Genomic DNA, 26,196 nt, shown 5'->3' with positions numbered 1-26,196 from the left:
ACAGAAATGAGATGTGAAACAGGCCAACAGATGACCAGCAAAACTGGGATTTCAAACTCCAACCAATCTCCGAATGAGAAGCCGATTCTTGCTGTTAATTAAACTCATTATTTAATTCCATGGCTTGTTGCTGCTCTCATTCTGCCACAACAGACATTTCCAAAACTGTTGATTTTTCTGTTTTTTCCAAGAACACTGTCAAAATGTTTTGGTGACCTGAGAGATCAGCCTTACCAAGACCAACACCTTTCTCTATTTTCAGATATTGTGTAATGGGCACAGGTGAGCTGGTCATGTGTTGGCTTGTTTTGTGTCTCATTATTGTTTGGCTGCTAATTAAGGAAAAAGACAACCAAGGCGCTGAGTCAAGTTAATTAAAACTAAGGCAAAAGAAGTTAATTAGCAGCAAAAGCAGGTCACTAATGAAGATGGTTAGAATGAAAACCTGAAGCCACTGCGGCCCTCCAGGACCGGAGTTCAACACCCGTGTTCTACAGGTAATTCTTTTCTCTTACGGCTTGGTTTTTGCTCCGATACACATTGTGAATTGTGGGACCACATACAGACAGGTGTGCACCTTTCCTAATCATGTCCAATCAATTGTATTAACTAAAAGTGGACTCCAAACAAGATGAAGAAACATCTCAACAATGAACAGAAAAGGATACACCTGAGCCAAATTTCAAGTGTCACAGCACTTGTGTATAGTGATATTTCAGCTTTTTCATTTATAATACATTTGTACAAATGTTTAAAATCCCATTGTCACTTTGTCATTGTAGGGTTTTGAGTGTTGACTGATATGTGGAAAAATGGAAGTGAAAACATTTTAGCATTAGGCTGCAACAGAACAAAATGTGAAGGAAGGAAAAAAAAATGATGGGCTCTGAATACTTTATGAATGCTCTGTAGAAGCACTAGGGTATTGTGGAGAAAAGTGCATTCAGTTCTAGTCGTGGACCCGAGAGGCTGTCCTGTTAAAAAAGGAAATTAACTTTTAAAGCCTTGAAAGAAGAAATGAGCAACTAATCCAAAGGTTCTCAAAATTCTCAAAGGCATTAAAATGAATTCAGGAGAATTACTTCAATTAACTATTGCATCACATACGCAAGGACGCTAGTGGAAATTAAGAGGAAGCTCAATTCAATAAACATAACCAGAAAGCATTTAACTTTGATAATGACTGGCTTCAGAAACAACCATGGTACTTAGCTGCCACTGACAGGGAATTAAAAATGTCTTAATAAAATATTACGCCAGCCCAGTTAAGCAAACAAGCCTAAAGAACTCAAAAGCTCTCATCCGTCCCTAAAATCTCTCATATTTTCCACTCTTGAGCTGGACTGTAGATAGAGGCATACTGGTCCAGCTTTCTATGATTTTAGGGACATCACTTTTTTTATGTCAACAAACTAGCAAACTGAGATAGACTCTGTCCTCCCATAAGCCTGAAATGGATTAAATAGATTTGAGAATGTTGTGATTTTGATGGGGAAGCATTTAAGGGAATCTTTATCACTACACCCATGTGACTGTACGGCATACATCCCCACAATCAACCTTTCTTTCAGTTGTAAGATATTGGCAATGTAAATAAGGAATAGATTAATGGAAGAAAAAGGCATGAAGATGCAAAACACACACCTGGAGTCGGATCACGTGACATGTCATTTTTCTTCTTCTCCTTAACAGGTTTATCCCAAGACACATTTTTCCCTGTGACGATACGAGGCAATTTGGTGTCATCAGCAGAAGTCTTGATTTTCACTCTGTAACAAAACAATAAATGATTGTAATAACCAGAAGCCTAGAGTGTAAAATTGTAATAAGGTCAAGACATATGACCCAGGCAGTGACATTCATGTTTTTGGTGACTCTTCCTATGAAGTCAGTAGATGCATCGGGAGAGCATGGGGAGTCATGAGGTCGCTGGAAAGGGGTGTGTGGCGCTTCTGATATCTCTGAAAAAGGAGGAAGGTCCAAGTTTTTAGAGTCCTGGTGCTTCCTGTCTTGCTATATGGTTGCGAGATGCTATCCAGAGACCCGAGATGAAGACTGGACTCCTTTATTTCTGTGTCTCTCCAGAGAATCTTTGGGTATCGCTGGTTTGACTTTGTGTTGCTCGTTGAGTCCTGAATGAGGCACATTACCTGCATTGTGAGGGAGCGTCACTTAGGGCACTACGGCCATGTGGCCAGATTTCCCCAAGGGTGATCCAGCTCGTAAGATCCTCATTGTTAGGGACCTGAGTGGCTGGACCAGGCCAAGAGGTCACCCACGTAACACCTGGCTGCGGCAGATAGAGGGTCATTTCCGAAGGGTGGGACTGGACCATGTGTCTTCCTGGGAGTTGCTAACTGAGATCCTGAGCTATTTTGTCGTGTGGTGGGTGCAGCCATGCACTGTATGCTCCCCAACTTGACTTGACATATTTTAAGCAATTAAATCCTTCAAGACAAATATAGCACCTCAATACCGGTTTTATTTTGCTTCATAAGTTGAAGACACTGCATGACAAACTGAAAAATGCATTCAATTTCGAACAAATCTTTGATCATTAAGCACCCACTTTAATAAATCGCAACATATGTGTGTGTCCATAAGGTTGCTATATCTCCATAATGCCAATAAATAGCACATCACAAACATACTGCTTTTATGAATGCCACACAAAAATGGCATAACAGAGACATATGCATTGCCTTTGTCATTCCAACAGATGGCACATTACAAACATTTGCAGTAATGCATTATATTACTACAAATGTTTGAGATACGCCATCCGTTGGAGTAACAACTGCCATGCGTTTTATTACTACATGCATTACAAAATACATTCCAACAGACGGTGCACTGCAAACGTTAATTCTGAGGTCTATATTGATCACTTGGATTTCAACCCGCCTTACACAAGTACCACAGCTAGTCCACCTCAATAAAATGATAAGTGTCTGTGTGTCTGTCCAGTTGCTATGTCAAGACAAATACAGTACATCGACACGCATTTTATTTTGATTCACAAGTTCAAGACACTGCCTAACCAACTGCAAAATACATTCCAGTTCTAACAAGTCATTGAGTGGTAAGCATCCACCTTAATAAAAGGAAATTGTGCGCGTGTGTGTGGGTCCATCTGGTTGCTTTGTCTCTATTATTCCAAATGATAGCATAGCGCAAACATTTTTAGTAATACAATGTGCTGTATTTGTCATTCCAACAGATGGTGCATCTCAAACATTAACACTGCTTTTACAAATCTCATAAAAATTTGCATACAGTGCCTTCCATAAAAGTGGCATAAAGGCAAATGTTTACTTGATTTCCCCCTCTGCTCCTCAGTTTAAAACTACAGATGAAACGATTCAGATGGGATTAAAGTGCACACTGCAAACTTTAAATTAATGGTATTTACATACATTTCAGTCACAGCATATATAAATAACAACACTTTTTCTAAACGGTCCCCCCATTTCAGGGCACCACAATGTTTGGGACATAGCAATGGTGGGTATATTAAAACCGTCCTTGTCTTGCAATGACTACTTGATGTCTGCGATTCATTGACATCGCTAGGTGCTGAGGATCTTCTCTGGTGACGCTCAACATTATGGTGCCCTGAAATGGGGGGACCATGTAGAAAAAGTGTTGTCCTTTCTAAATGGTGTCACCAAAATGTATACAAGTACCCTTAAATGAAAGTCTGCAATATGCACTTTAATCACGTCTGAATTGTTCGATTTGTAAACGGTGGAGCAGAGGGGTAAACCAAGGAAAAATGTGTCTGTCTCAAGCATTATGGAGGGCACCGTATAACAGAGACATAATCATTGTATGTTGCATTGTCAACGTTAACACTGAGGTCTACACTGATTATTTAGTTTTTTAACCTATCTCAAACTATTAGCATTGCTAGTTTCTCCTACAGGTACAAGCAAACATTTTTACTTTTGTTTAGTGATTTAAGACAAATATGCTTTCTTCTTTGCATTTCTTGAAAAGGAAATATTCTTATTGTTGGACACTTACAAACCATTGCTAAAGTCCAGCAACAGAAGTGTTACTGAAACATCATTGCTGGGGAACTTCTTTAAGATACAGTAATCGACATCTTCATCCTGAGGGGAAACAAAACAAAGAACTCAGTTAAGAGAGAACAGACAATATCACCAAGTCCCCTAGGGCTCGTTTTCAGGTGCCTTAAGGTGATGTCACTGATGTGTAGCTTGGTATGCTACTCCTGATGGCACTGCGAAGTAACTGATGAGGGGGACTTTCTGTATAAAACCAAGACTGGCAGACTGAAGTCTCTCATCAGTCTAGCCTGACCAAAAGTCATGTTTACAGTATATCATGTTGAAAAAAAATCACCCTCTTTTCTCTTTGTCTGAGGTTTCTGTGACTTTATTCTCTTAACTCTTCTGTACTAATGCAGCTGCTACCACATTGCCAATCCACTCAAGTTCTGCACCCATATTCAATCAGCCGTTTATCTTGAAATGTGTCAAGATACAGAATCATTTTGCACTGCAGTCAATTTTCTGCTTGACTAATAGTCTTTAGCAGCCACGGCCTGTCCTGTGCAAAAGACAATATTTAAAATATAGTTTGACTAAATAATTCAGGAAGCAGCTGCACTGCCTAAATGTCAGTCTGCCATCCAAAAAGTGGCCAGTGGAATTTATATGCAATCATCCAATTAAAATCCAACATTTCTGAAATGATAAAAGTAGAAAGAACACGCTGGATCTTCTACTGTGCAGTACTTACATTTAGTTTGAAGGAGTACAGGAATACAATAAAAAAACAAGGCAAATAATTTAGTAACATAACATTTTCAAACCTGCTTAAGCTGAATAACGCTTCCAGTTGGGGCCCAAGATCAATGTGTACTACAATGTTGTGAAAACGTATTTGTCCCCTTATTAATCTCCTCTGATTTTGCATATTGTACACAATAAATGACCTGAGAAAATGCATTATTAGAGAAAAAGAAGCTAAATGAACATACAACAGGGCTTTTAAATCATTACTATCTTTATCTAAGGAACAAAGTTATCAAATATGCCTATCACAACATATTAAAAATTAATTGCCTTTATAGTTTCAGTAGTTTGGTCTCCACACTTTTAGCAGCAGTAACTTCAGTCATTTTCACTTTTCTTTTGTTTCTTGATAGGAACACTAACCTAAGCCGAGGCTGGAGAGGCCTGCAGCTCTTTGTATGCTTTTCTGGGATCCCCTGTGACTTTTTGAATGAAATGTTGTTGTGCTCTTGGAAGCTACTTTGACAGACTGGCCTTTCCTGGCAAAATTCACAACTCTTCTAAATGTTCTCCATTTGGAGAAAATGGGTCGCACTGTAGTGCAGTGGCGGCCGAAAGCCTTAGCATTGTAAATCCTTCCTGATTGGCAAGTTTCAAGAACCCTTTTTCTTCATCTCTTTAACAATTGCCTTTGATCGAGGTATGGTGTTCTTCTAGAAACTTTGTGGTGTCTACTTCACTCTCATGGTAAGTGCTCAGAGTAGGATAAGGTTTAGATTTAACAGTCAGCAGAGTCCAGTTATCGGTTCACTTTGGTCAACTGTTTGAGAAATTAAGGGGCAATCATGTTTTTTTACATGTATGATGCAGTTGTTGGATACCTTTTTTTACTTAAACAGATTAAGTAGCAATTTAGAAGTTTTGTGATATGTTTATGCTGGTTTCCGTCATCTAATGTTATATTTTGCCTAAAGATCTGAAGCCACTAATTGCAACAGAAATCCAAAAATAGAGGATATCAGGGAAAGTGAGAATACTTTTTCGCAGAACTGTAAATCATTTTCAAATTAATTTTATGCAATGGGAAAAACAACAGGCAAAGAAATTAGAGATAAGGCATTATTATAAAGCATAAGAACATAAAGAATTTGACAAACAAGAAAAGACCATTCAGTCTATTGGTCACTTGATAGTTTAGCTCACAGTTAAGCTGCCCGAGTATCTTGGATCCAGATACTCCTTAAGAGATGTCAAGGTTTCTGCTTCAATTACATGGCTTGGTGATTTTTATAGATTCCCACCACTCTTTGTGTAAAGACATCCTTTCTGGCTTCAGTCCTAAATGCTCTTCTCATTACTTGAAGAAATATAGCAAAACACTTTTTTGTGGATTTTATTTTTAAAGGTACTCCATTAAGCCCAGTTCAAACAAAATCTATGCATGGAATGTAAGTTATGGTGAAAAACCAGGTTCACAACATAAAAATTTGTATAAATAGGGGATTCGCTTGCCAAACCAACGGCCTGCACTATGTGCTAACCTCTTTGAGGTTCTGCCGCTCATGAATGAGGATGCAGATGTACAATTTAAACAGATTTTTATTTTCATGGGAATTGTTATGTATGCATCAACACAACGTATAACTGCCCGTGACTGAATTTCATTTCTTGCTCTCTATTAAATAAAATGACTTTTTCGAATGTTTGGCTCTGAGATTTGTTAATTGTCTTTGCAAAAGCTATTCTAACCGGAAACGGTTAACGTTTTAATATGAATGGCATATCAAGATCTCCTTTGTTGTCTAATATTATCCCCTGAAGATGTACTACTATCAGTCTATCTACCTACATTACCTTTCTTGGATACATCCTTCTTTAAACAGTAATTTGCGTGGAGGAAGACCAGACGTTGTTAACGGTTGTAGATATTCTTCGGGATATTGTAAGTTGATGTTTTCATCTTCTGCATCATCACCACGGTTTCAGCATATTCTATCGAAACGCATTTAACCAATTTGCCGTGTTACCGTTCAACATTTTTGGACGCATTTAAACAATTTGATGTGTAACAGATCAACATTTTTGGTATTAATTTGTTTGACTTCCTAGTTTATAGGTGCTAGGATTGCACGTGTAGTCATTTTTTGTGTTGATAACCCTTCGTGATGAAATTCTTCGATAAGATTTGGGCATAATACGTCTTCTTTAATTGGGATTTTAAAGTGAGGAAAACACTAAAATGTATAAGAGCTGAGAACGCAGGAAGTGTGTCTGACAAAAGCATTCATACGAATGAGAGGTGAGAGGACCATGGTCTTGTTTGAAAATGTTTGAGAGGACAGCGTGACTCGAAAAAATCTCAAGGCAAAAGTCTCGTCTCGCAGGACTTGAAAAAAATCTTCCTAAAAGTCTTGTCGAAGGATTTTTTTTTTATATAATAGAGAGATATTAATATTTACATAAATATCAAAAATAAGTAAAGATTCACAAAATGAATGCCGGGTCCAGTGTGTTTTTGCAGAACACTACAAATTGCTGGGCCAGGACAGATAACTGTACTTAGCACAGCTATCTCATGAATCCACCCTCTTGGTTTACAATCTCATGCACAGGTGGTGTCTGTGTAGTCATTCCTCATTCACCATCCTCATCCTCCCCATGTCTGGATGCATTTTTCACGCCACATGCCCCAAGATGTACATATTAGATTAACTGGCGATTCTAAATTAGCCCTTGTGTGGGTAAGTAGGGGACTTCAGTGAACTGCCTAACAATGCAGAGTTGAGAGTGTTACATTACTTGTTCATTAGACCCAATACCAACTAGACAGGAAGATACTTCAAGAAACCTCCATTTGCACTCATTGGCAACTGCCTGTTTGTCAAGTGCTGGCTGCTACACTAATAAATTTCCATTTTCACAATATAAACAACTCCACTCCCACCCATACACTCGCATTAATGGTATGCTTCTATACAAAAGTAATAAATAAGGCTCTCATTACTTCACTTTACTAGAGAAGGCTTAAGCAATTGTAACCAGCTCCGTCAGAACTGAGTTTTTTTTAAAATAATATTCAGCTGATAAACTGTAAAATATTCCTTCGCCACATTCCTTGATGAAAAAGAGGACAACTGCAAAAGAACTGCACTTAGCCAGAGTTCATTTTACTGTTGATCACTTACAATCAGTCGAAAGAAGCCAATTGGGAGAAGAAGGTTTTATTTACTCTTCAGCTTGGCTATGATGGGGCAGATGTTATAAGCAGATAACGAGGCTGAATGTAGTAAAGCAAAGCCATCTTCTTTACTTTAAGGCAGCAGGATTTACTTTCATATATTGATGGGCTTCTCTTTCTTCAGAGGTACAAAAGATTTCAATGCAGTTTCTTTTTGTGTTCAGCATAATTAAACAATCAGGTAGAGGTTTGTGTTATTTTTAGCTTAGGAACACAACAAGCATTGTCCCAGTACACATACAGTGATCCCTCGCTATATCACGCTTCGACTTTCGCGGCTTCACTCTATCGCGATTTTTTCTCATACACGCTTACGTCACTACGCATGCACTTTCTGAGAACTTTTATCTAAGCCCCACGATGGCTCCTAAACGTGCTGCTTTTTCTAAGCCTTCTGACAATAAAACTAAGTGCCGGAGGAAGATGCTTGCTATCCAGGAGAAGGTGAAACTCGTGGATATGATCAAAGATGATAATACCCTACTACAAAAGCCTCCTCACGCATATGAAAAGACAGCGCCAGCAACTGCCTATCAAGATGTTCTTCAGCCACGCACCCAGACATCCACTGCCTACTCCTAGTATTCCTTCAGCGGAAGAAGACAACGATGCACCTGCTGAATACTGTATACTGCACTAACTGAAGACTCTCCTACTGAGGTTGTGCCTTCATAGGTTAGTGGTTGTGTGTAAGAACTGTGTGTGTGTAATTAAATGTACAGTACAATAATCTACTATATAAAAGCGCTCGGGATTGTCCTTCCTTCCCGTGAGTGCAAAGTGTAGCGGTATTCCGCTTATCACAGACTTACTACTTGCGGCTTGCGGTACGAAGCGACACGTTGTGAGCAGAGTTCTGCTGCTCCCATCATCCCCTTGCTTTTGTGCGCGATGCGCTGGAAAAATAGACAAAATTATGTCTCTGGAAATGATTAATGTTGATGGAGTACAAATGCCTCACCGCGTAGTAAATATCAGGGGAGATGGTGCTTGCTTATTCTCATCTATAGCTTATTTAGTGCATGAAACTCCGTCTTTAGCGGTACAGATTCGGGCTGACATTGTACGACTTTGGACAGGCACTCGAGGGGATAAAAAAACTTTTCGGGAGATGTTATGAATGGGCACTTTAATGCTCTCATTCCCTACACTTACATGCCTGATGTACACATGGAGCGCACACAAATTGAGGATAAAAGTCAATCGCCTTAAAATGCGGGTGAGCCTAGTAATAATATATTTGTAACGTCTAATATGTCTTATTTTCTCTTATTTTGTCTAATATATTGGGTAATACGAGTGTAATGGTGACTAAAGTGTGTTATTTCATGTCTATAGGGCTCTAATAATGTTAAAAAACATATTTAGAAGGTCGTAAACAGGTTTTCTATACTCCAACTGCAAAAATATTCGATTTATAAATAAAGAATCCTACTTCGCGAAAATTCATTTATCATGGTAGAGTCTGGAACGGATTAACCGTGATAAACAAGGGTTCACTGTACATGCTATGTACACATTTCCAAACCTCACTTGTATACCCGATAATAAAAAATGATTCCACAGCTATATATACACTTTTCTGACTCTGACCTTACAAAACAAACAATACATTAACTATCATAAAAAGTGGCCATACTCACAGACCATAGCAAATCACCCTAAACATTGCACTAACTGCCAGCATGTTCACAGACGAGAGCATTATAAAAAGAAATGGCAGATAATATGCAGGTTCTTTATAGAATTATATTTAAATTCTGTACACAGTAAGATTACAAAATATACAAGGGGAACTGTGACATTTAATATGAATACAGCAGCACAAATGTTTACTTGCCACGGTTTACCATATACAGCGCAGAAGTTTAAGGAGGTATGATCATAATGAAGTGTCTGCTCTGATGTTAAGAAAGCAGAATGAAAGAACTAGCTTATTTTGCATAACACATACCAAATATGTTGAGAATCCATCATTACTTGTTCTGTCCAGGCTAAAGCCAAGCTAAAAAACAAAAACACAGACAGAGTAAATAGGAGTAAAATGACAAATACAACAAAATGAGCAGCTACAATTTCAAGCTTAACACTAGAATTACCAGAGCCTATGAAAAAACTCATAGATCTGAATAACCTCAAATCGCTTCTTAAAACCGTTCTCACCTCTCCGCCAGCGTCTTTTGTTGATCTAAATGTGCCGATAAACACAAGCTGCAAGCAGCCGGCTATTCCATCTCCCCACCGACTTAGAACCTGCACGAACTTCTCCCAGCTCATGCCTTGATTGATTATCTGGGAGTGAAGTGGAGTTTTAGAGTGGAAATAATAGATTGTTATTTGGAACACACTCATTTCATGTGTGATCCATTTCTACAGTAATCTGTGTAAACACATTGTTAAAACAGACACTTTTTCATATTTTAGTAATAAATGTTAAAAAATGTAGGCATAAACTATAAAATGTGTGAAGCCTGAAGGCCAAAGATCAAATAAACACTTTCACAAAAGGTTCAAGAACGTCGCAACAGCTTCCATGGCATACCGGTAAGATGTTGCCACTCAGAGCACAGCAGACTTGCCGTATCTCGGAGACCCGAGTTTGATTCCCCGGTGGGGAGAAATTTACTTTTTTTTTTTTTTTATAAAGTTCGCCGTTCTGCCTGCCTGAACTCCCCGTCTATCTATATAATAATAACAGTAATTTTATTATTATATAGAAGTTTTAAGAAGCAATTAACGGTTAGACAGATCTACGAGTTTTTTCGAAGGCTCTGGTAATTCTAGTGTTAAACAGACGGCATTAAAACACAAAACAATATAAACTCAAAACAGTTTGATCCTACAAACACAGGCAGCAAGACAGAGATGCTTACCGTAGAACTGTCAATCTTGGAAATCTCTCCACCAGACATCGACAGTTTGCTCATGTTCACAGCCATGTAGCCATCTTTAAAGAAGCCAAAGGTGTTGAGGTGGACCTTCTGCCTCACGTCATCCTATGGGGTTAAGAAACACAGTCATGCAAATCACACATTAATTAAAAATGTATCTTTACAGAAATGAGATGGAAAGAGTTTAAGAAAATCTAAACGTACTAGTGTACAAGGGTGAAAATAATTCTCTTTAAATTATCTGGTAATATTTAATTTGTGTGTTGCATTACTAGGAGTTTTAGAATTATTTTGGTAAAATGTAATGTTTAAATGGATAAACTGTGTAAACAAGACTACAGCGCTCATAAGGGAAGGCCTGCATTGCTTTTGATTGTGTGTACTTAGAGTGGACTTAAACAGGCAGGTGCTTTTTGGACAGAAGGCTTAGTCAACGAGCATATTTGAGTTTTAATGAATAGTCAAGAGGGCTTTTGGGAGTTATACAAATATAAAAGAAAACACTAATACAGTGCCATGACTACTAGATTGTAAAAGCTTTAAGCTCAGATAAAGTAACCAGTGTGCGCTTGTAAGAAGACCTTTTAAGTGACCAAGTTATTGTATTTAACTACACAGTAATAATTAAAGTGATTTCACTGACAAGTAACAAGACCACTTAAATATCAGTTGTCTGGTTACCACTGATGCAACTCTTAGGCTCTTTACCAGTACTTTTCCAAAAGGATCACATTATTAAGGCAGAACTAGGGGTATGTGATATTGGCAAAAAATTTAATCTCAATATTTTCTGGAACGTTGACGAGAACAGTAATTAGACGATATTTTGCACTTTTTAAAAAAAAAAATTTGTAAAAGTCTTATTGATCTAGCTTGGTCTTGATAATAGGATATTAATTGCAGCTTACTAATGAAATTAATGGGAACAACAGTTAAGGAAAACATGTCTTATTTATTTACTTAAAACTGAAGTAAAATAACACAAAAACATTCAAATCACCAAAGTATTACTGAGATTAAACAGTGCAAGTTGGGGTAAATCACTTCAAAGTGGCCTAAAGGATTTACACCAAAAATTGCACCAAGACAAACAAAATTAACAAAATTATAGTAAGATCATTTTAAACACTTACCCTTAATGTAAACAAGATATGAATCCAAAGGGAACAAAATACTAATCATAATTAAACTACAGGGCATGAATATTACAGTCTGAATAAATATAAACTGTTCTGCTGTAAGGTGAATTGTGCAGCATACAAGCAAGAACAAAAATCTAACATACTGTACTACTGTGTAAAAATCCAAAGTTCTGCCTGTAAAATAAAACTATAGTATTTATAAACAAGTTCTGCCTAATATTGCACAATGATATCAGAAAAAAATAAAACAATTGTAAAACTCCACTGAGAAAACTTGAAGAGTTGTGACAGAAGCACCAGTCTACTCACAGCATCAGACTTCAGAGCAGCACAGTTAGCTGTTACAAAGTTTCATCCAATGCTGAAAGTCCTCTCAGAGTACTGTCTCTTTCCAATGTACTAACCCCCAATTCTGGTCCTTCATTTTCTTTCTCCAAGTACCCAATCGCCACACAATAATAAAAACGCAGATTCTTCAAAATTTTTAAGGAACATTGAAATATCTTTATAGTACATGTTTAGTAATTCCATCCAAGGTCGCGCCAGTCCAGCCAACATACAGGGCGAGTCAGGAACAATTCCTGAACGGGGTGCAAGTTCATCGCTACCGCTGTCCTCACATGTTTAACTTCATTTAAATAATGTATATTATTAATAATTAAACATTTATCTGTACAGTGTAATATACGTTCTGCATTTTATCTTAAAAATGATATCAAGAGCTCCAGGAGGATAGCTCCTGGGAATCAAAATCAACTTAAAACAGCGTTTCTCAACCTTTAAGTATTTGCGACCCGAGTTTTCATAACAGTTTTAATCGCGCCCCCCCTAACATTTTTTTAAAACCCTAATAAAATTCCTAATTTTTTTGCTGCCGATACACCGCTACAAGTTTTATTATACCTACTTAACTTTTATCGACATTTATCTAACTCTATATTTATTTTTCTAGTATCAGAAGGTAGTTTAAGTTCATTTGTTTTGGTTTCAACAGATGTATTTTTCATATTTTCGATTCTTGTTTTCTTTTTTTCACATCTTCGCACCCCCTTTTTTGTTAGGGGGGCGTGCCCAACAGGTCGAGAACCGCCGACTTAGAAGCCAGTCGTCATCATTTGTAAATATGCGCTCTCTTTTATTGAATTGAATTCCTTTATTGTTATTGTATGGTACAATGAGATTCAATATACAAATCCTCCATAAACTTACTTTCCTATCAAATGATAAAATAATAGTGATAATAATAATAAAATAATAATATGATAACAAAAATGAAAAATATACCATATGAAAGCACAAGCACAATGTACATGTACATATACTGCAGAAAATGAAATGGTTCATAAAGTGGCTCAGGTTGTGCAATATTACAACTGTAGTGCAAATTTACGATGAGGTAATTGTACTTATAAGTACAAACAGTTCTGGAGCACTTGGACTGATTGAGTGTGTTTAGAGCTCCTGGAATTAAACCGTTTCTGAACCATGAGGTCCCTATGCTCTGAAGAGTTTTGCTGTATGGGGGCCATTCAAATAGACTGAGGCAGCGTGTGTTAGACACTGTATCCCGATAATCCTCTTTCCGCTGTAGAGCTGTGATTCCACACTTAGTGCACCACTTAGAGTATTTTAACCCACTGTATCTGAGAGTAATAACGCTAAAGCAGCTGTGCTATATGGAATAGTATGGCCATTGTGTGCACCATTATATGGTTACAGGTCGATTACAATCTGATGTCTTAAACTAATAAATGATATGGGGTTAATTTCAGTGTATTTGATAAAGCCACGTCAGGGATGTTAATCTAAAAAAAGAAAGGGAAACCACACAGGAACAGTAGCACTGCTTTGATGCTGGGTGCCGCCAGTTTGCAAAACCGAGCCAAAAACTTGTGTACGCAAGGGATTGACCCAGCATGAAAATGTGCATGGCTTTACACCAAGTTTAGTTTTTATATATACATTGCGATGTGTGCGTGGAAATGAGCGTACGCAACATTTTTGTGCATACGCACTATTTATACATGAGGCCCCAAGTCATCGGTTGCAGCCCTCTATTACCCTCCTGATGGTTCTACTCCTAAAGTGTTGAAGGAGTGCACTGGGAAACTGTGTGTACGGTTTCAGCATATCTTCAATCTGTCTAATCAAAGAAAGGGTTCTAACTGGAAAACATCTTATGTGGTACCTTTCCCCAGGCGTATAAACCAGCCTTTACTGGAATGTGGCTCACTGATATCCAAGGGTGAGCCTGAAGTGATAAGTGTCAACAGAAATCTGCTCAATAATAAAAAAAGCCTTTTGCCTTTGTTACAATATAATTAAAGTTTTAATGATTTCATTCACCATTAACAAACTAAGTAGAAATAATAATCGTCAAAGCCTATTTTTGGTCACATTTTAAGCTTTTTAGTCACAGTCTGGAGACCTACGAGATACTGTTATAAAACAAAAAAGCATTATTTCAATTTGAAACCCTGTTCTTGGCAGTGTTGTCTGGTAGCTGTGGCTCACTGGTACCCCCTTGAGAGCACAACGTGTATTTGTACCTTGTTAGCACACCAATAGTCTAGCTGATGCCAGACGTTTAACATGTATACATCTGGAGACAACCAGGAGTGAATTTTACTTAATGCTGGGTTGGAATAATTAGCCGACTCAGTGGGTGTCACATTTCTAAACCAATCCAATGCCTTGTGAAGGTGCCGTTCAAAGAAAGAGTTGTGATTTTTCGAATTGCAAAGATCCAAGGTGCTTTCGTTAATCTTGTCTAACATTAGACAATTTTTGATGAATTGTCAAAATCTCCTGTTATACTACATGTTTCTTTATGTCACTATATCTGGACAATACTGTTATGAGTTTTATTCACATGTGCATGTTAAATTTGGCACACAGGGGCTCAGCAGTTAGAATTGCTAGCCAAGCATTGGAGTAGATAGCCAAAGACAACTGGAGGCTTGTATAGTCAGCTTAAACACAGGTTAGGGTATTTCTGTCCTCTATCAGCACAAATCTTCTTTCCTTATTGGGAGAATGAGAATCGGCATGTAAGCACTATGATATTTCTGTATTTTGTGGAAGAGGAATTCAGCCCTTGTTTGGAGACAGAAAGGACCAGCAAGTTGAAGAAGAACCGTATAAAAGGTCTGGACAGTAGCCAGACCCTTCGAGGCTGTGTCGACACAAAGAGTTGTCGAAAAACCTCCCAGCGTGGGGACGGAGAAAATGGCTGACTGTGTTGATCCAGATTTCCCACCTGGATAAAGTCTGTCCATATGCCTCCCGCCTGTAACAGCGAAACGTCCAGTAAATGTAAGCTAAAAGATATTTTGTCTCATGTGATTCTTGTACCGCCGTAATCACTATGGGAGGGATATCGCCTTTTCTGGTATATTATGATATTGTTTAATTACTTAATATGCCACAATTTTAAAAGAACACATTTCCAAGAGAGCTAATGCCTCTGCAGGAAACATCTCCTAAAAATAATCACCCTATTCGACATATAAATGTGTATCATATGTGCAGAGAGTGCATTGCACGTTTTAAAAATAAACAACCTGATGTAAGGGAAAAACCTCTCTTTGGCATCAGATTATACATTGGCATCTGAAGGCTTCAATGGATGAATGGTAAACGTGAACAATTCGTTGTTGCAGGCAGGGCTGTGGAGTCAGAGTCGAGGAGTCGGAGACAATTTTGGGTACTTGGAGTCGGGAAAAATGTACCAACAAAATTTAAGTTGTAAAGAAAAAAAAATACAGCAAGTTCAAATGTTCAATTTCACAAACAACAGTCATAATAAAGTACTTCTCTGATGTAAGAATAAAGCCCATTGCATTGTTGTGTTACAACCTGACATTCACATATTGTAATCTGGATTATGGTACATTACAAAAAGTGTTCTCATTTTATTTCAGATATAATGTGTTTAACAAGTTTATTTGAGTGTAAACAAGTGTAATGATGTGGGTAGAGGGGTGTGCTATGGCCTGATGTGTGTTCAGGGGTTCTTGTCTTTTGTTTAAACTGGCCAATACTGTAGAGAGTCAGCTTCCTATCCAGTAGTTCTGTGGTTAAATGATGTGTATGTTGCCTTCCTTCAATCAACATGGAAAATACATTAGCATATTAAATAAAGAGAAGTCGGGGAGTCGGAGTCAGAAGTACCGGAAGCTAAGGAGTCAGAGTCGAAGGATTTATCTAACGAGTCCACAGCCCTGTGCTCTTAATTGTTCAACGTTACAACAATAGTGTAGGAAACGATGTAAGCCTGAAAGAAATGGCAGCTATAGTCATGAAAATATGAACTTCAAAAAATGCATTTGAAATTTGTGGTGAATCGCACTCTGTTAAGAAGACTGCCGTTAAGAGAGCGGATATGAAGAGCCACAGGAGATGCAGATTTCAGCACTCAAAACACCCGAATCAGCAAATCTGCTTAATGACACCAGTAGAGGCACAGACAAGGCTGCACAAAGTCCACCTTCAAAAGGAATAACTAAAGAAATTGAACATGACTGTCAAACTGGAAATACAAACATGCCGTTACAAAACAGCCACATCGTTTTAGCACGTCGTATACCCATAGACCACAATGCTTCTCTAAACTCAACTTGCTGTTGCTATGTCATGTAGTGATGCAATAGTTAAAATGACAGAAAGATATCATAGCAGACAGAGGCATTTCTCAAACATGCGGAGCCCAGAAGCTGTGGTGGTCTTGTTGAGAATTTTGATCAAGGATCAATGTGCTGCATTATTAGTTTTTGTGTTCTTAGCTATGAAAAGCCTTGGCCTGAAACAACGTTAAAAGGACACCATTTATTTTGTTAGACAGGCCTCTTGCCTGCCTGTCCTTCTTACTTGCTTTGTTTTGAGTGTCTGCGAGTGGATCTGTGAGACGAGGTCATCATGCGCTCAGAGGAAGCAAGCAGGCAAACTTTGTTTTGAAAGATACAGGAGTCGAGCTTTTTTAAGACAAAGCAAACTGCATGTAAGGCCTTTGCCTGTGTGAGTAAAGCATAAGCTCTTAAGCTAGCATATAAAACATATAAGCAATTAAATAGCATTTAGCAGCATCACAGCTCATCAATACCTTAGGTCAGGGGTGTCAAACTCCAGGCCTGGAGGGCCGCAGTGGCTGCAGGTTTTCATTCTCCCCCTTTTCCTAATCAGTGACCAGTTTTCACTGCTAATTAACTTTTTCCCCATCACTTTAATAGCCCTGTTAAAAGAGTTCAGCTCTCTGAATTGACTCTTTTCTTCATTAAATGACAGCCAAGCAGAAATGAGATGTGAAACGAGCCGACAGATGACCAGCTAAACTGGGGCTTCAAACTCCAACCAGTTTCACTCCAATCACTTTCTTAATGAGAAGCCAATTCTTGCTGTTAATTAAACCAGTTATTTAATTCCAGGGCTTGTTGCTGCTCTCATTCTGCCACAGCACACATTTTGAAAACTGTTGCTTTTCTGTTCTTTCTAAGAGCACCGTTAAAATGTTTTGGTGACCTGAGAGATCAGCCTTACCGAGACCATCACCTCTCTTTAATTTCAGATATTGTGTGATAGGCACAGGGGAGCTGGTCATGTGGTGGCTTGTTTTGTGTCTCACTGTTGTTGAGTAAAGTTAAGTAAAAGAAGTGATCAGCAGCAAAAACTGTTCACTAATTAAGAAGATGGCAAGAATGAAAACCTGCAGCCACAGCGGCACTCTGGGCCTGGAGTTCGCCACCCCTGCCTTAGGTAATAAAATTAAAACACAATGTATTATGATATTAGTTAGTTTGAACACCACAGGGGCTTAAGAGTCGATTATTGGAAATTGGGGGACTTTTTCCTGAACATGTGCCGTGACGTAAGCAGTAGCTTGGCCTCTGTCAGACCACCAGGCTGCTGTGTGCCACAACTTAACAGCGCTGCTGTCTGCGTTCATGGCCTTTTATATTAGCATGCAGCACACATGTATATGTTTTGCAGTAGCATTTACGTTTATATGCCAATGTTTCCTTATACAGCTTAGTGATAATAATAAGATATAGTAGCACATACGAATGAGTTTAAAGAAGCAATTGTTAAAGGCTCGTCTTTTTTATTTTCTCTCAAGCGTGAAGCACTGCGTCACGTCAAGGCTGTTTATAGCTTGGCCCTAATCAGTGAAGCTGTCCGCTGCCGCTCACTGGCACAGCTGCCTGTTATGTTACCCTTACAGGATGCTAGTGTAACAAGTAATCATTTATTGAATTATTAATTAAGCAGTCCAGTTTTCATTCATGGGCCCTTCTGATCACAACTCCATTGTTAAGAATTGAATATTTAAGAACTGATTAACCGAAAGGCCATCGATCTTAACAGCTCAGGACTGGGCCGTAAGAATAAAGGAAGGGGTAATCAGGAGATGCTTATCGTCGGATGGCAAATATGTCCTGCCAGCAAAAATATTGTTATGGAAAGAAGACTGTTACAGGGATGTCTTCAGGGGAAAGAATAGGTCTGGAACATCAGGTGATTGTTATGAATAAAGGTGCTGAGTGAGGACATCATCATGGGAAACTCTACACAGTAGATGTTGGGGAACTAGTCTGGAAAGGAGATAAGAATTGTAATATATTCAGGACTCTCTGGACACTCGGGGCTCACTTCATGAATTGAGACAGGCTTTATTTATGTGCTCTGCAATTGTTTTCTATGCTGTCCAATAAAGTCTTAAATTCCGACTGCCTTTCTGAAGACTCTGCTTGCTTTTCTGAGATTTCTCCACAACAGTCTACGCGTGTGTGTCTGTCTGTTTCCACAGTTGCAGCGCTCATTACAATCTGCAAATTAATTATGAAGCTTCAGATACTCTGTGCTACTGAGCCCATGAATGCATTTAGTTTTTATATTTCTTCTCGTCCTCGAGTCTTTTTATTCAGTATCTTTTGCTCTCTCTCTGAAACCCCGACGGTGGTCTAAAAAGCACACTGCCTGAAGGAATTGGGTGGGTGGGTCTGTAGAAAGAAACGCAGTGGGTGGAGCCTTTGCAGAGCAGGATTTTGCTGCCATTCATTACACGCTTTTTTAACAGGTTGTCCCCAGATCTGTATTGTCGTTTGAGATTCCTGTCTGGCCCAAGCAAACTTAAAACTAGTATAATTCTTGCTGTATGTTTATTTGGTCCTTTTTTGTCTTTTGCTTTAACCCAGCAAATTCCTTCAAGATTAATAAAGTTTCTATCTAAAATGGAGATTCTGTTGTGCAGTGTGTAAACAGAATACCAGGGGTGTGTAAATCAAATTTTTTCTACTTGTCCACGGACGAATAAACTTAGAAAACCCGATTGCCCGCCAGTTAAATTCACTTGCTCATTAACAAAATAAAAAAAGTGAAAAATAGTTTATTTTTTTTTCTCATCTCTTTTATTGATACCAACACTGCCTTCCATTTTAAAACTGGAAAAAAGTTCTTTCAGGGAGTAGTATTTTGCCACCTTGCTCTAGAACATTATATAAAAGATCCCCTTATCATTTTAACTCTCTAATAAACAATGCCTTCATAATAGCTACACTAGTTCTGTTTCACATATTACAGTTACATAACAGAACACTGTCCTGATTCATTTTCTGCCATGTTCTTCAGCTTTTGTCTTGCAACATCTTCTCCCCAAAGAATCTTTACCATATCAGACAGCATGGGCTGAATGCTGTTCATTTCTGCTTGAGCTGAACTGCATGGTTGATGGTACTGATTTACAAAAGAAGTAAATATTACCGATGTTGTCAGGAAAAAAATAATCACGTCTAAGTGAAGATTTTTATAGATATTTCATAACTTTTGGAAACCGTTAGAATGTTTTCTTCTTTATTTTTAATAAACTGACAGCGCAAAACCAACTTGTTTTATATGAAAAATTCTCTAATCAAAAACAATCTATAGACAGCTCATCAAAATTGATGTTGTCATGCAATAAATTTCTTAACTCCTCAATATATCACAACCTACGCAAAATCGCAAATTTCGGGAAAGATTAACTGCCTAACAAGCTTTGTTATGTGGTGAACACATTTACATTGTAAGTAAAATAACCGCACTTTTATGTAGAAACAATGAATTTTATCAATATATAAAAGTTATCGATTATAATGAAAAATTCATTATAATTTATAATGTCAGCATGAAAAAAAATGACCACATCTCCAAGTGTGTAAATAGTCCGATAAAATACTTATGTAAGACCGTAAGAGAGCTTCCACTTTGAAAAATCAGCCGTCATTTTGTAAACAATATTGAAGACCAATTTGAGACATGAGAACATACCTAAGTAGACAGTTTCCGCACGAAGTATGTACTCAAATGTTTAAATTTGAAAGAAGTGGTGAAAATGCGCCCTGCACGGCACATATAATTCGTTTTTCTCCAGAAAATTGCACTTGTCCGCAGACAACTGAAACCTGAAAAACATGCTTGTCCGACGGTCAGTTTACCCGTGTCGGACGAGTTGGGTGTTGGATTTCCGAACCCCTCAATACGATACACACAGTTGGGAAGACAACTTGCACATTTCATTATACAGTTAACTGCACTTAATAAACACAATTTTAATGTCAAGGGCAATTATTGTCAGTTATTCATTTTATCATAATCATGACAGGGCATATCACACTACACAACTGGTGGTCACGGGGGCTGCCTGTGACTCACCAAGATTACGTAAAGAAATAGGCAATGACTGAAAGAGTCATGCATTATGATGGTGGGCTTAATTTAAGATTTACAAGGATTATTACGGACCAGTGCAACCAAAAATAAAAGGCATCGGTCAAATAAAGTTATTTATACCCATTCTACCGGCCACAACTCAACTAACAGGTTCCTGAAGTGGACAGTTTCCAGAATGTTAGGGTTTCAGAACACCCACCACCACAATTCTCATCAACAGGTCAGGTCAGGGAGCAAGCACTGGTACAGAGCGTTGCTATAACCACCACATAACAAAACAGCTTGGGATCCCGGTTGCCAACCCCCAAAGCAAACTTGCAGTACCACTCTACGGAAATGACCCTCTATCTGCCACAGCCAGGTGTTATGTGGGTGTCCCCAAGGCCTGGTACAGTCGCTCCAGTTCTCAACAATGAGGATCTTGTGAGCCGGAACATCATCGGGGAATTGCACCACATGGCCGTAGTGCCGTAACTGACGCTCCCTCACAATGCAGGTGATGTGCCTCATTCAGGACTCCATGAGCAACATAAAGTCAAACCAGCAGTACCCAAGGATTCTTTGAAGTGACACAGAACCAAAGGAGCCCAGTCTTCATCTCAGGTCACTGGATAGCATCCATGTCTTGCAACCATAAAGCAAAACAGGAAGCACCAGGACTACAAACACTTGGGCCTTCATCCTTTCCACCTTCACCCCTTTCCAGTGATCTCATAACCAAACCCCATTCTCTCCCATCCATCTTCTGACTTCACAGGACGTGTCACTGCAGAGGTAAGTAAACCTCTCGATGAGGTCGACACTCTCTCCTCAGACAGACACACTGCTGATGGCCGTGTTCAAGAGGTCAATAAAGGCCTGGCTCTTAGTTTTTATCAGGACCTACGCAAGCCCCGACACCCAGACTCTCGAGAGCCCCGATCAGAGCCTCCATTGACTCTGCGAAGATCACAGCATCATTGGCAAAGTCAAGATCAGTGAATCTTTCCTCACCAACAGATGCCCCTCAGCCACTGGACCCCAAGACCCTGCCCAACACGCAGTCCATGCAAGCACTGAACAGAGTAGGAGAAGGAACAGTCCCCCTGACAGACCCCAGAATCAACTGGAAAAAAATGCAGAGGTTCTTCCTCCACTCTGCACAGCACTCACAGTACCAGTGTACAGGCCGGCCATGATATTATGCAGCAACTTTGGGGGGACCCTGCAAAGTCGCAGGATGGCCCATTGGGAAGCTCGATTACTGAGTTGAACGCCTTTACAAACCTCAACAAATTCTGCAAAGAAACTCTACGGATATTCACATTTGCACTCTATGAGAACCCTCCGTGCCAGGATGAGGTCGATGATAGACTTCTTGGGCGTAAAACCTGACCTGCTGGTAGGTGAGCAAGTGATCACAAATCCTACTGAGGATGACCCTAGCTAGGGCCTTACCAGGCACCAAGACCTTTCTTATCCCCCAGTATTTTTCACAATCCAAACGATCACCCTTCCCTTTCCAGAGAGGAACAAGTCCAGTTTTCCAGTCATTTGAGGTGATGCCCGTCTCCCATATGGTAGCAAAGATTGCTTGCAATGCCAGGAGGATAGCCTTACCACCAACCTGGTGAAGTTCACCCCGGATGCCACAGATCCCTGCTGCCTTCCCTACCCTCGGCTGGTTCACCACCAGAGCAATCTCAGTGAGACTGGGGGGTACACAACTACTTAGAGGTTCAGCCTCAAGAACCGTGGACCCCAAGATATCCAACGTCCTCGCCGGAGGGTCAGCTTTAAACAGCTGCTCAAAGTTGCCAGCCCGGCGGGTCACAACTGCAGTGTCATCCGTAAGCACCGTTCCATTGCCCGTCCTGACTGGGGCACAACAACAAACAAAAAACACAACACGTGATGTGACGACACTTCGCTGGTTCAGCGAGAAGCGATTTACTTGCAAACGACGCCTGAAACAGGACTATCCGGTTACCTCAGTGTTACAGTTCAATGTACATATTCGTAAACGAAATAAACCCGATGAAGTCATCCGTTAACCTGAATCTAGCAGCCCGCCTTGTGATGGGGTGATTTTTAGTGTAAATCAGTAAACAAACTCGCACTCGTCTCCATGTTAAAGCAATGCAAGCTTTCGTCCACACTAGAGGTTTAAACTTAAAACCGCCACGACTCGTCGGTGTCATTCGCCTACAAATGTCGTGCACTGATCTTACTCTACATATATTTTTATATACGGTACTTATTTTCACGTGTTGTCATAGCTGACAGTGAAGGTCGGGATACTAAACAAGATGTCAAGCGGCGGCTGTGCTACTGCACGGGGGGGATTAATGCCCTGTGATTATTTATTAAATAAAAGGCAATGCCACGTCCGTTTCTTCATGGTAGAAAGAAAGACTTACCTTAAGAACGAGGTGGTGAAGCCGAGCATCACTCTGTCCGAACAGCTGCAATAAATAAAATAGCAGCACGGCACAAAACACCGAGCTCCCACCGTTACTTTTCGCTGCCATTTTACCAAAACTCCCACTTCCGGGTTGCGAAGGGGTGGGGGGCGAAAACCAATAATACGACGGGACAGGGGAGTGGGCGTGGACTGCAGATACTGGGCGGCGTATAGGACAAAAATCCTCGCACAGCTGCAGTTACTTTAGCTAAAACACCCAATATCATCTCAAGTGGATGCTTCTCAAAACACCCGGCACTCGCCGTTTAGCATTTCGGCTGTATTATCATTTTTGACCACTTCATTTTGGTGTCGCTGTCCCACCGTTTCCACTGTGCCGGTTCAGAATCTCATCAGTAGGCCTGGTTTATGTACTTAACCGCGAAAAGCCGGTGCGCAGTCTGCGCTGTAAAGGGCTCGTGCGGTGAGCGACCACAACACATTGTTACTGCAGCAGCTCGTACGATCGGCGAGTTGATATTACCAATTGACAGTGTTTGGTCAATGTCACAACCGAGGACCAGGGGCAGTCTCAATGTATGGGCACTGGCCGGCACAATGTTTCTGATGCCTGTATCAGGGACGTTCTTAAGGCATACCCGAACTACGCATCCGCGTAGGGGCCCGACCGTGAGGGGGGACCCTGGCCCGGGCCCCACTTACAATTTTTTATTTTTGTTGTCGAGCTGTGGGCCTGGAGCCCCTGTCATGCCCCTGGCACTGCAGCCGTCTGTGCCAGTCCCAGGAGATTCAGTTCAGTGCATTTCTTATTCTTATTTATGGTAATTTATTATCCAAATTGCAATCTTCACCTAAATCCCTAATAATATTGTCACACCGTCGTAACTTTGCCAAATGCACTATAGCAAACGTTAATTTTAGAGATTTGCTTCAGATTCATTCAGAGAGATCCCCATTAAATCATGAAATATCGCTGTATTACCAGCCTTTACCAGATCCAGAACAAAATCAATATTTTACCACTCTGCATACACACAAGCGTACATGTAGGCCTACTGGTCATCTAAGGCCTTTTCCGGACGTTTTATTAGAACACCTTCCTGAGCTACGGGGCTATGCCCCCTGGACCCCACCATCCGGGTCTTGCACATCCAGGGCCGCACATTTCTGAACTGCATAGGGTCCCCAAACTGCTAAGAACGGCCCTGTCTGTATGTTTCTGTTTTTCTTTCAAAATAGGGGCCCCAGTGCACCATTTTGCCCGGGTACCTGTGATGCTGTTAAGACAGCCCTGCTGGAAGAAGATGTGTGTCTGTTGTTGCTGACTTAAATAGGAAGAAGTGACGCTGGAGTGTCAGACCTGTTGACCAAAACCAGTGAGGGCAAGTGTAATATTCTTGTGAGGAGGGGATCTACATGGTGCGCTGATGCATTTTGTGTTTGGATGACCACCTGCGTCATATTCAGTCCATCCTTCATCATTCTGGCACCAACGTTACCAGCCTCACCATTCTGGATACATGGCTGTTGTGCTTGCTGTGTAGGAAGAAAAACTTTCACAATGCAAGCAGGCCCGTGCCACAGAATTTGATGCCATTTTTGCACCTCTGCTTCAGGTGTAAACTGGGTTTAGGGTCACAAATACCACTGACAGGATAATAGTGTCACTAGCTGTGCTACCTGATCTGTCATGGCTAACATCCATACTGACATCGCCCTCTGATGTCTGAGAACTTCACTCATGGTGATGGCTGCCTAAACCTTTTTTTCATTGAAGCCAGTGTGGAGCTCTCAGCTGAAACAAGGTCTCTGGTTCAAATGCAGTTCTCATGCTGAACATCTTCTCAGCACAAGTTAAATGGCTCAGGGGTCACGTCACTTCTCTGTTTGGACTTTGCATGTTCTCCCTTTGTCTGCGTGGGTTTCCTCCAGTTGCTCTAGTGTCCTCCCACAGTCCAAAGACATGCAGGTTGGGTGGATTGGTGAGAATTCCTGAATGTCACTTCCTGTGCTGTGCTTCTCATGCAGAGGCTCTATGTGTTGGCTTATTATTACTTTTTTGTCACCCTCAAGATCCCGCAGAAACGATGGAGGACAGCAGCTGTGACCTAGTAAACAGGTTTTGGATTAAATTCATTTGTTTCCTCAGAATTCTACACACAACACCCCATAATGAAAACGTGAAAAACGTTTACTTGAGGTTTTTGCAAATTTATTAAAAATAAGAAAACTGAGAAAGCACAAGTACATAAGTATTAACAGCCTTTGCCATGAAGCTCCAAATTGAGCTCAGGTGCATCCTGTTTCCCCTGATCATCCTTGAGATGTTTCTGCAGCTTCATTGGAGTCCACGTGTGGTAAATTCAGTTGATTGGACAGGATTTGGAAAGGCACACACCTGTCTATAGAAGGTCCCACAGTTGACAGTTCATGTCAGAGCACAAACCAAGCATGAAGTCAAAGGAATTGTCTGTAGACCTCCGAGACAGGATTGTCTCGAGGCACAAATCTGGGGAAGGTTACAGAAAAATTTCTGCTGCTTTGAAGGTCCCAATGAGCACAGTGGCCTCCATTATCCGTAAGTGGAAGAAGTTCAAAACCACCAGGACTCTTCCTAGAGCTGACCGGCCATCTAAATAAACTGAGAGATCGGGAGAGAAGGGCCTTAGTCAGGGAGGTGACCAAGAACCCGATGGTCACTCTGTCAGAGCTCCAGAGGTCCTCTGTGGAGAGAGGAGAACCTTCCAGAAGGACAACCATCTCTGCAGCAATCCACCACTCAGGCCTGTATGGTAGAGTGGCCAGATGGAAGCAACTCCTTAGTAAAAGGCCCGCCTGGTGTTTGCCAAAAGGCACGTGAAGGACTCTTGGACCATGAGAAACAAAATTCTCTGGTCTGATGAGACAAAGATTGAACTCTTTGGTGTGAATGTCAGGCATCATGTTTAGATGAAACCAGGCACCGCTCATCACCAGGCCAATACCATCCCTACAGTGAAACATGGTGGTGGCAGCATCATGCTGTGGGGATGTTTTTCAGCAGCGGGAACTGGGA

At 40.2% G+C, this 26,196-nt stretch overlaps 1 protein-coding gene across 1 annotated transcript in view; it reads right to left on the bottom strand.

Moving 5' to 3' along the window:
• The window catches only part of gpr107 (G protein-coupled receptor 107), a 191,091-nt gene extending 167,834 nt beyond the window's left edge, over positions 1-23,257 (bottom strand). Inside the window, exons 1-5 of the mRNA XM_039764256.1 lie at positions 23,137-23,257; positions 10,875-10,997; positions 9,956-10,006; positions 4,027-4,115; positions 1,645-1,769 (exon numbers count right to left, since the gene is read on the bottom strand). Of these exons, the coding sequence (XP_039620190.1) occupies positions 1,645-1,769; positions 4,027-4,115; positions 9,956-10,006; positions 10,875-10,997; positions 23,137-23,247 (499 nt within the window). The 5' untranslated portion in view covers positions 23,248-23,257. The remainder of the gene's footprint in view (positions 1-1,644; positions 1,770-4,026; positions 4,116-9,955; positions 10,007-10,874; positions 10,998-23,136) is intronic.
• Positions 23,258-26,196: the final 2,939 nt, after the last annotated feature.

The sequence above is a fragment of the Polypterus senegalus genome, chromosome 9 (genome assembly GCF_016835505.1).
Source record: "Polypterus senegalus isolate Bchr_013 chromosome 9, ASM1683550v1, whole genome shotgun sequence".
NCBI lineage: Eukaryota > Metazoa > Chordata > Cladistia > Polypteriformes > Polypteridae > Polypterus > Polypterus senegalus.
The sequence above is the reverse complement of the archived record's forward strand: the minus strand, read 5'-3'. Positions and strand labels throughout refer to the sequence as shown.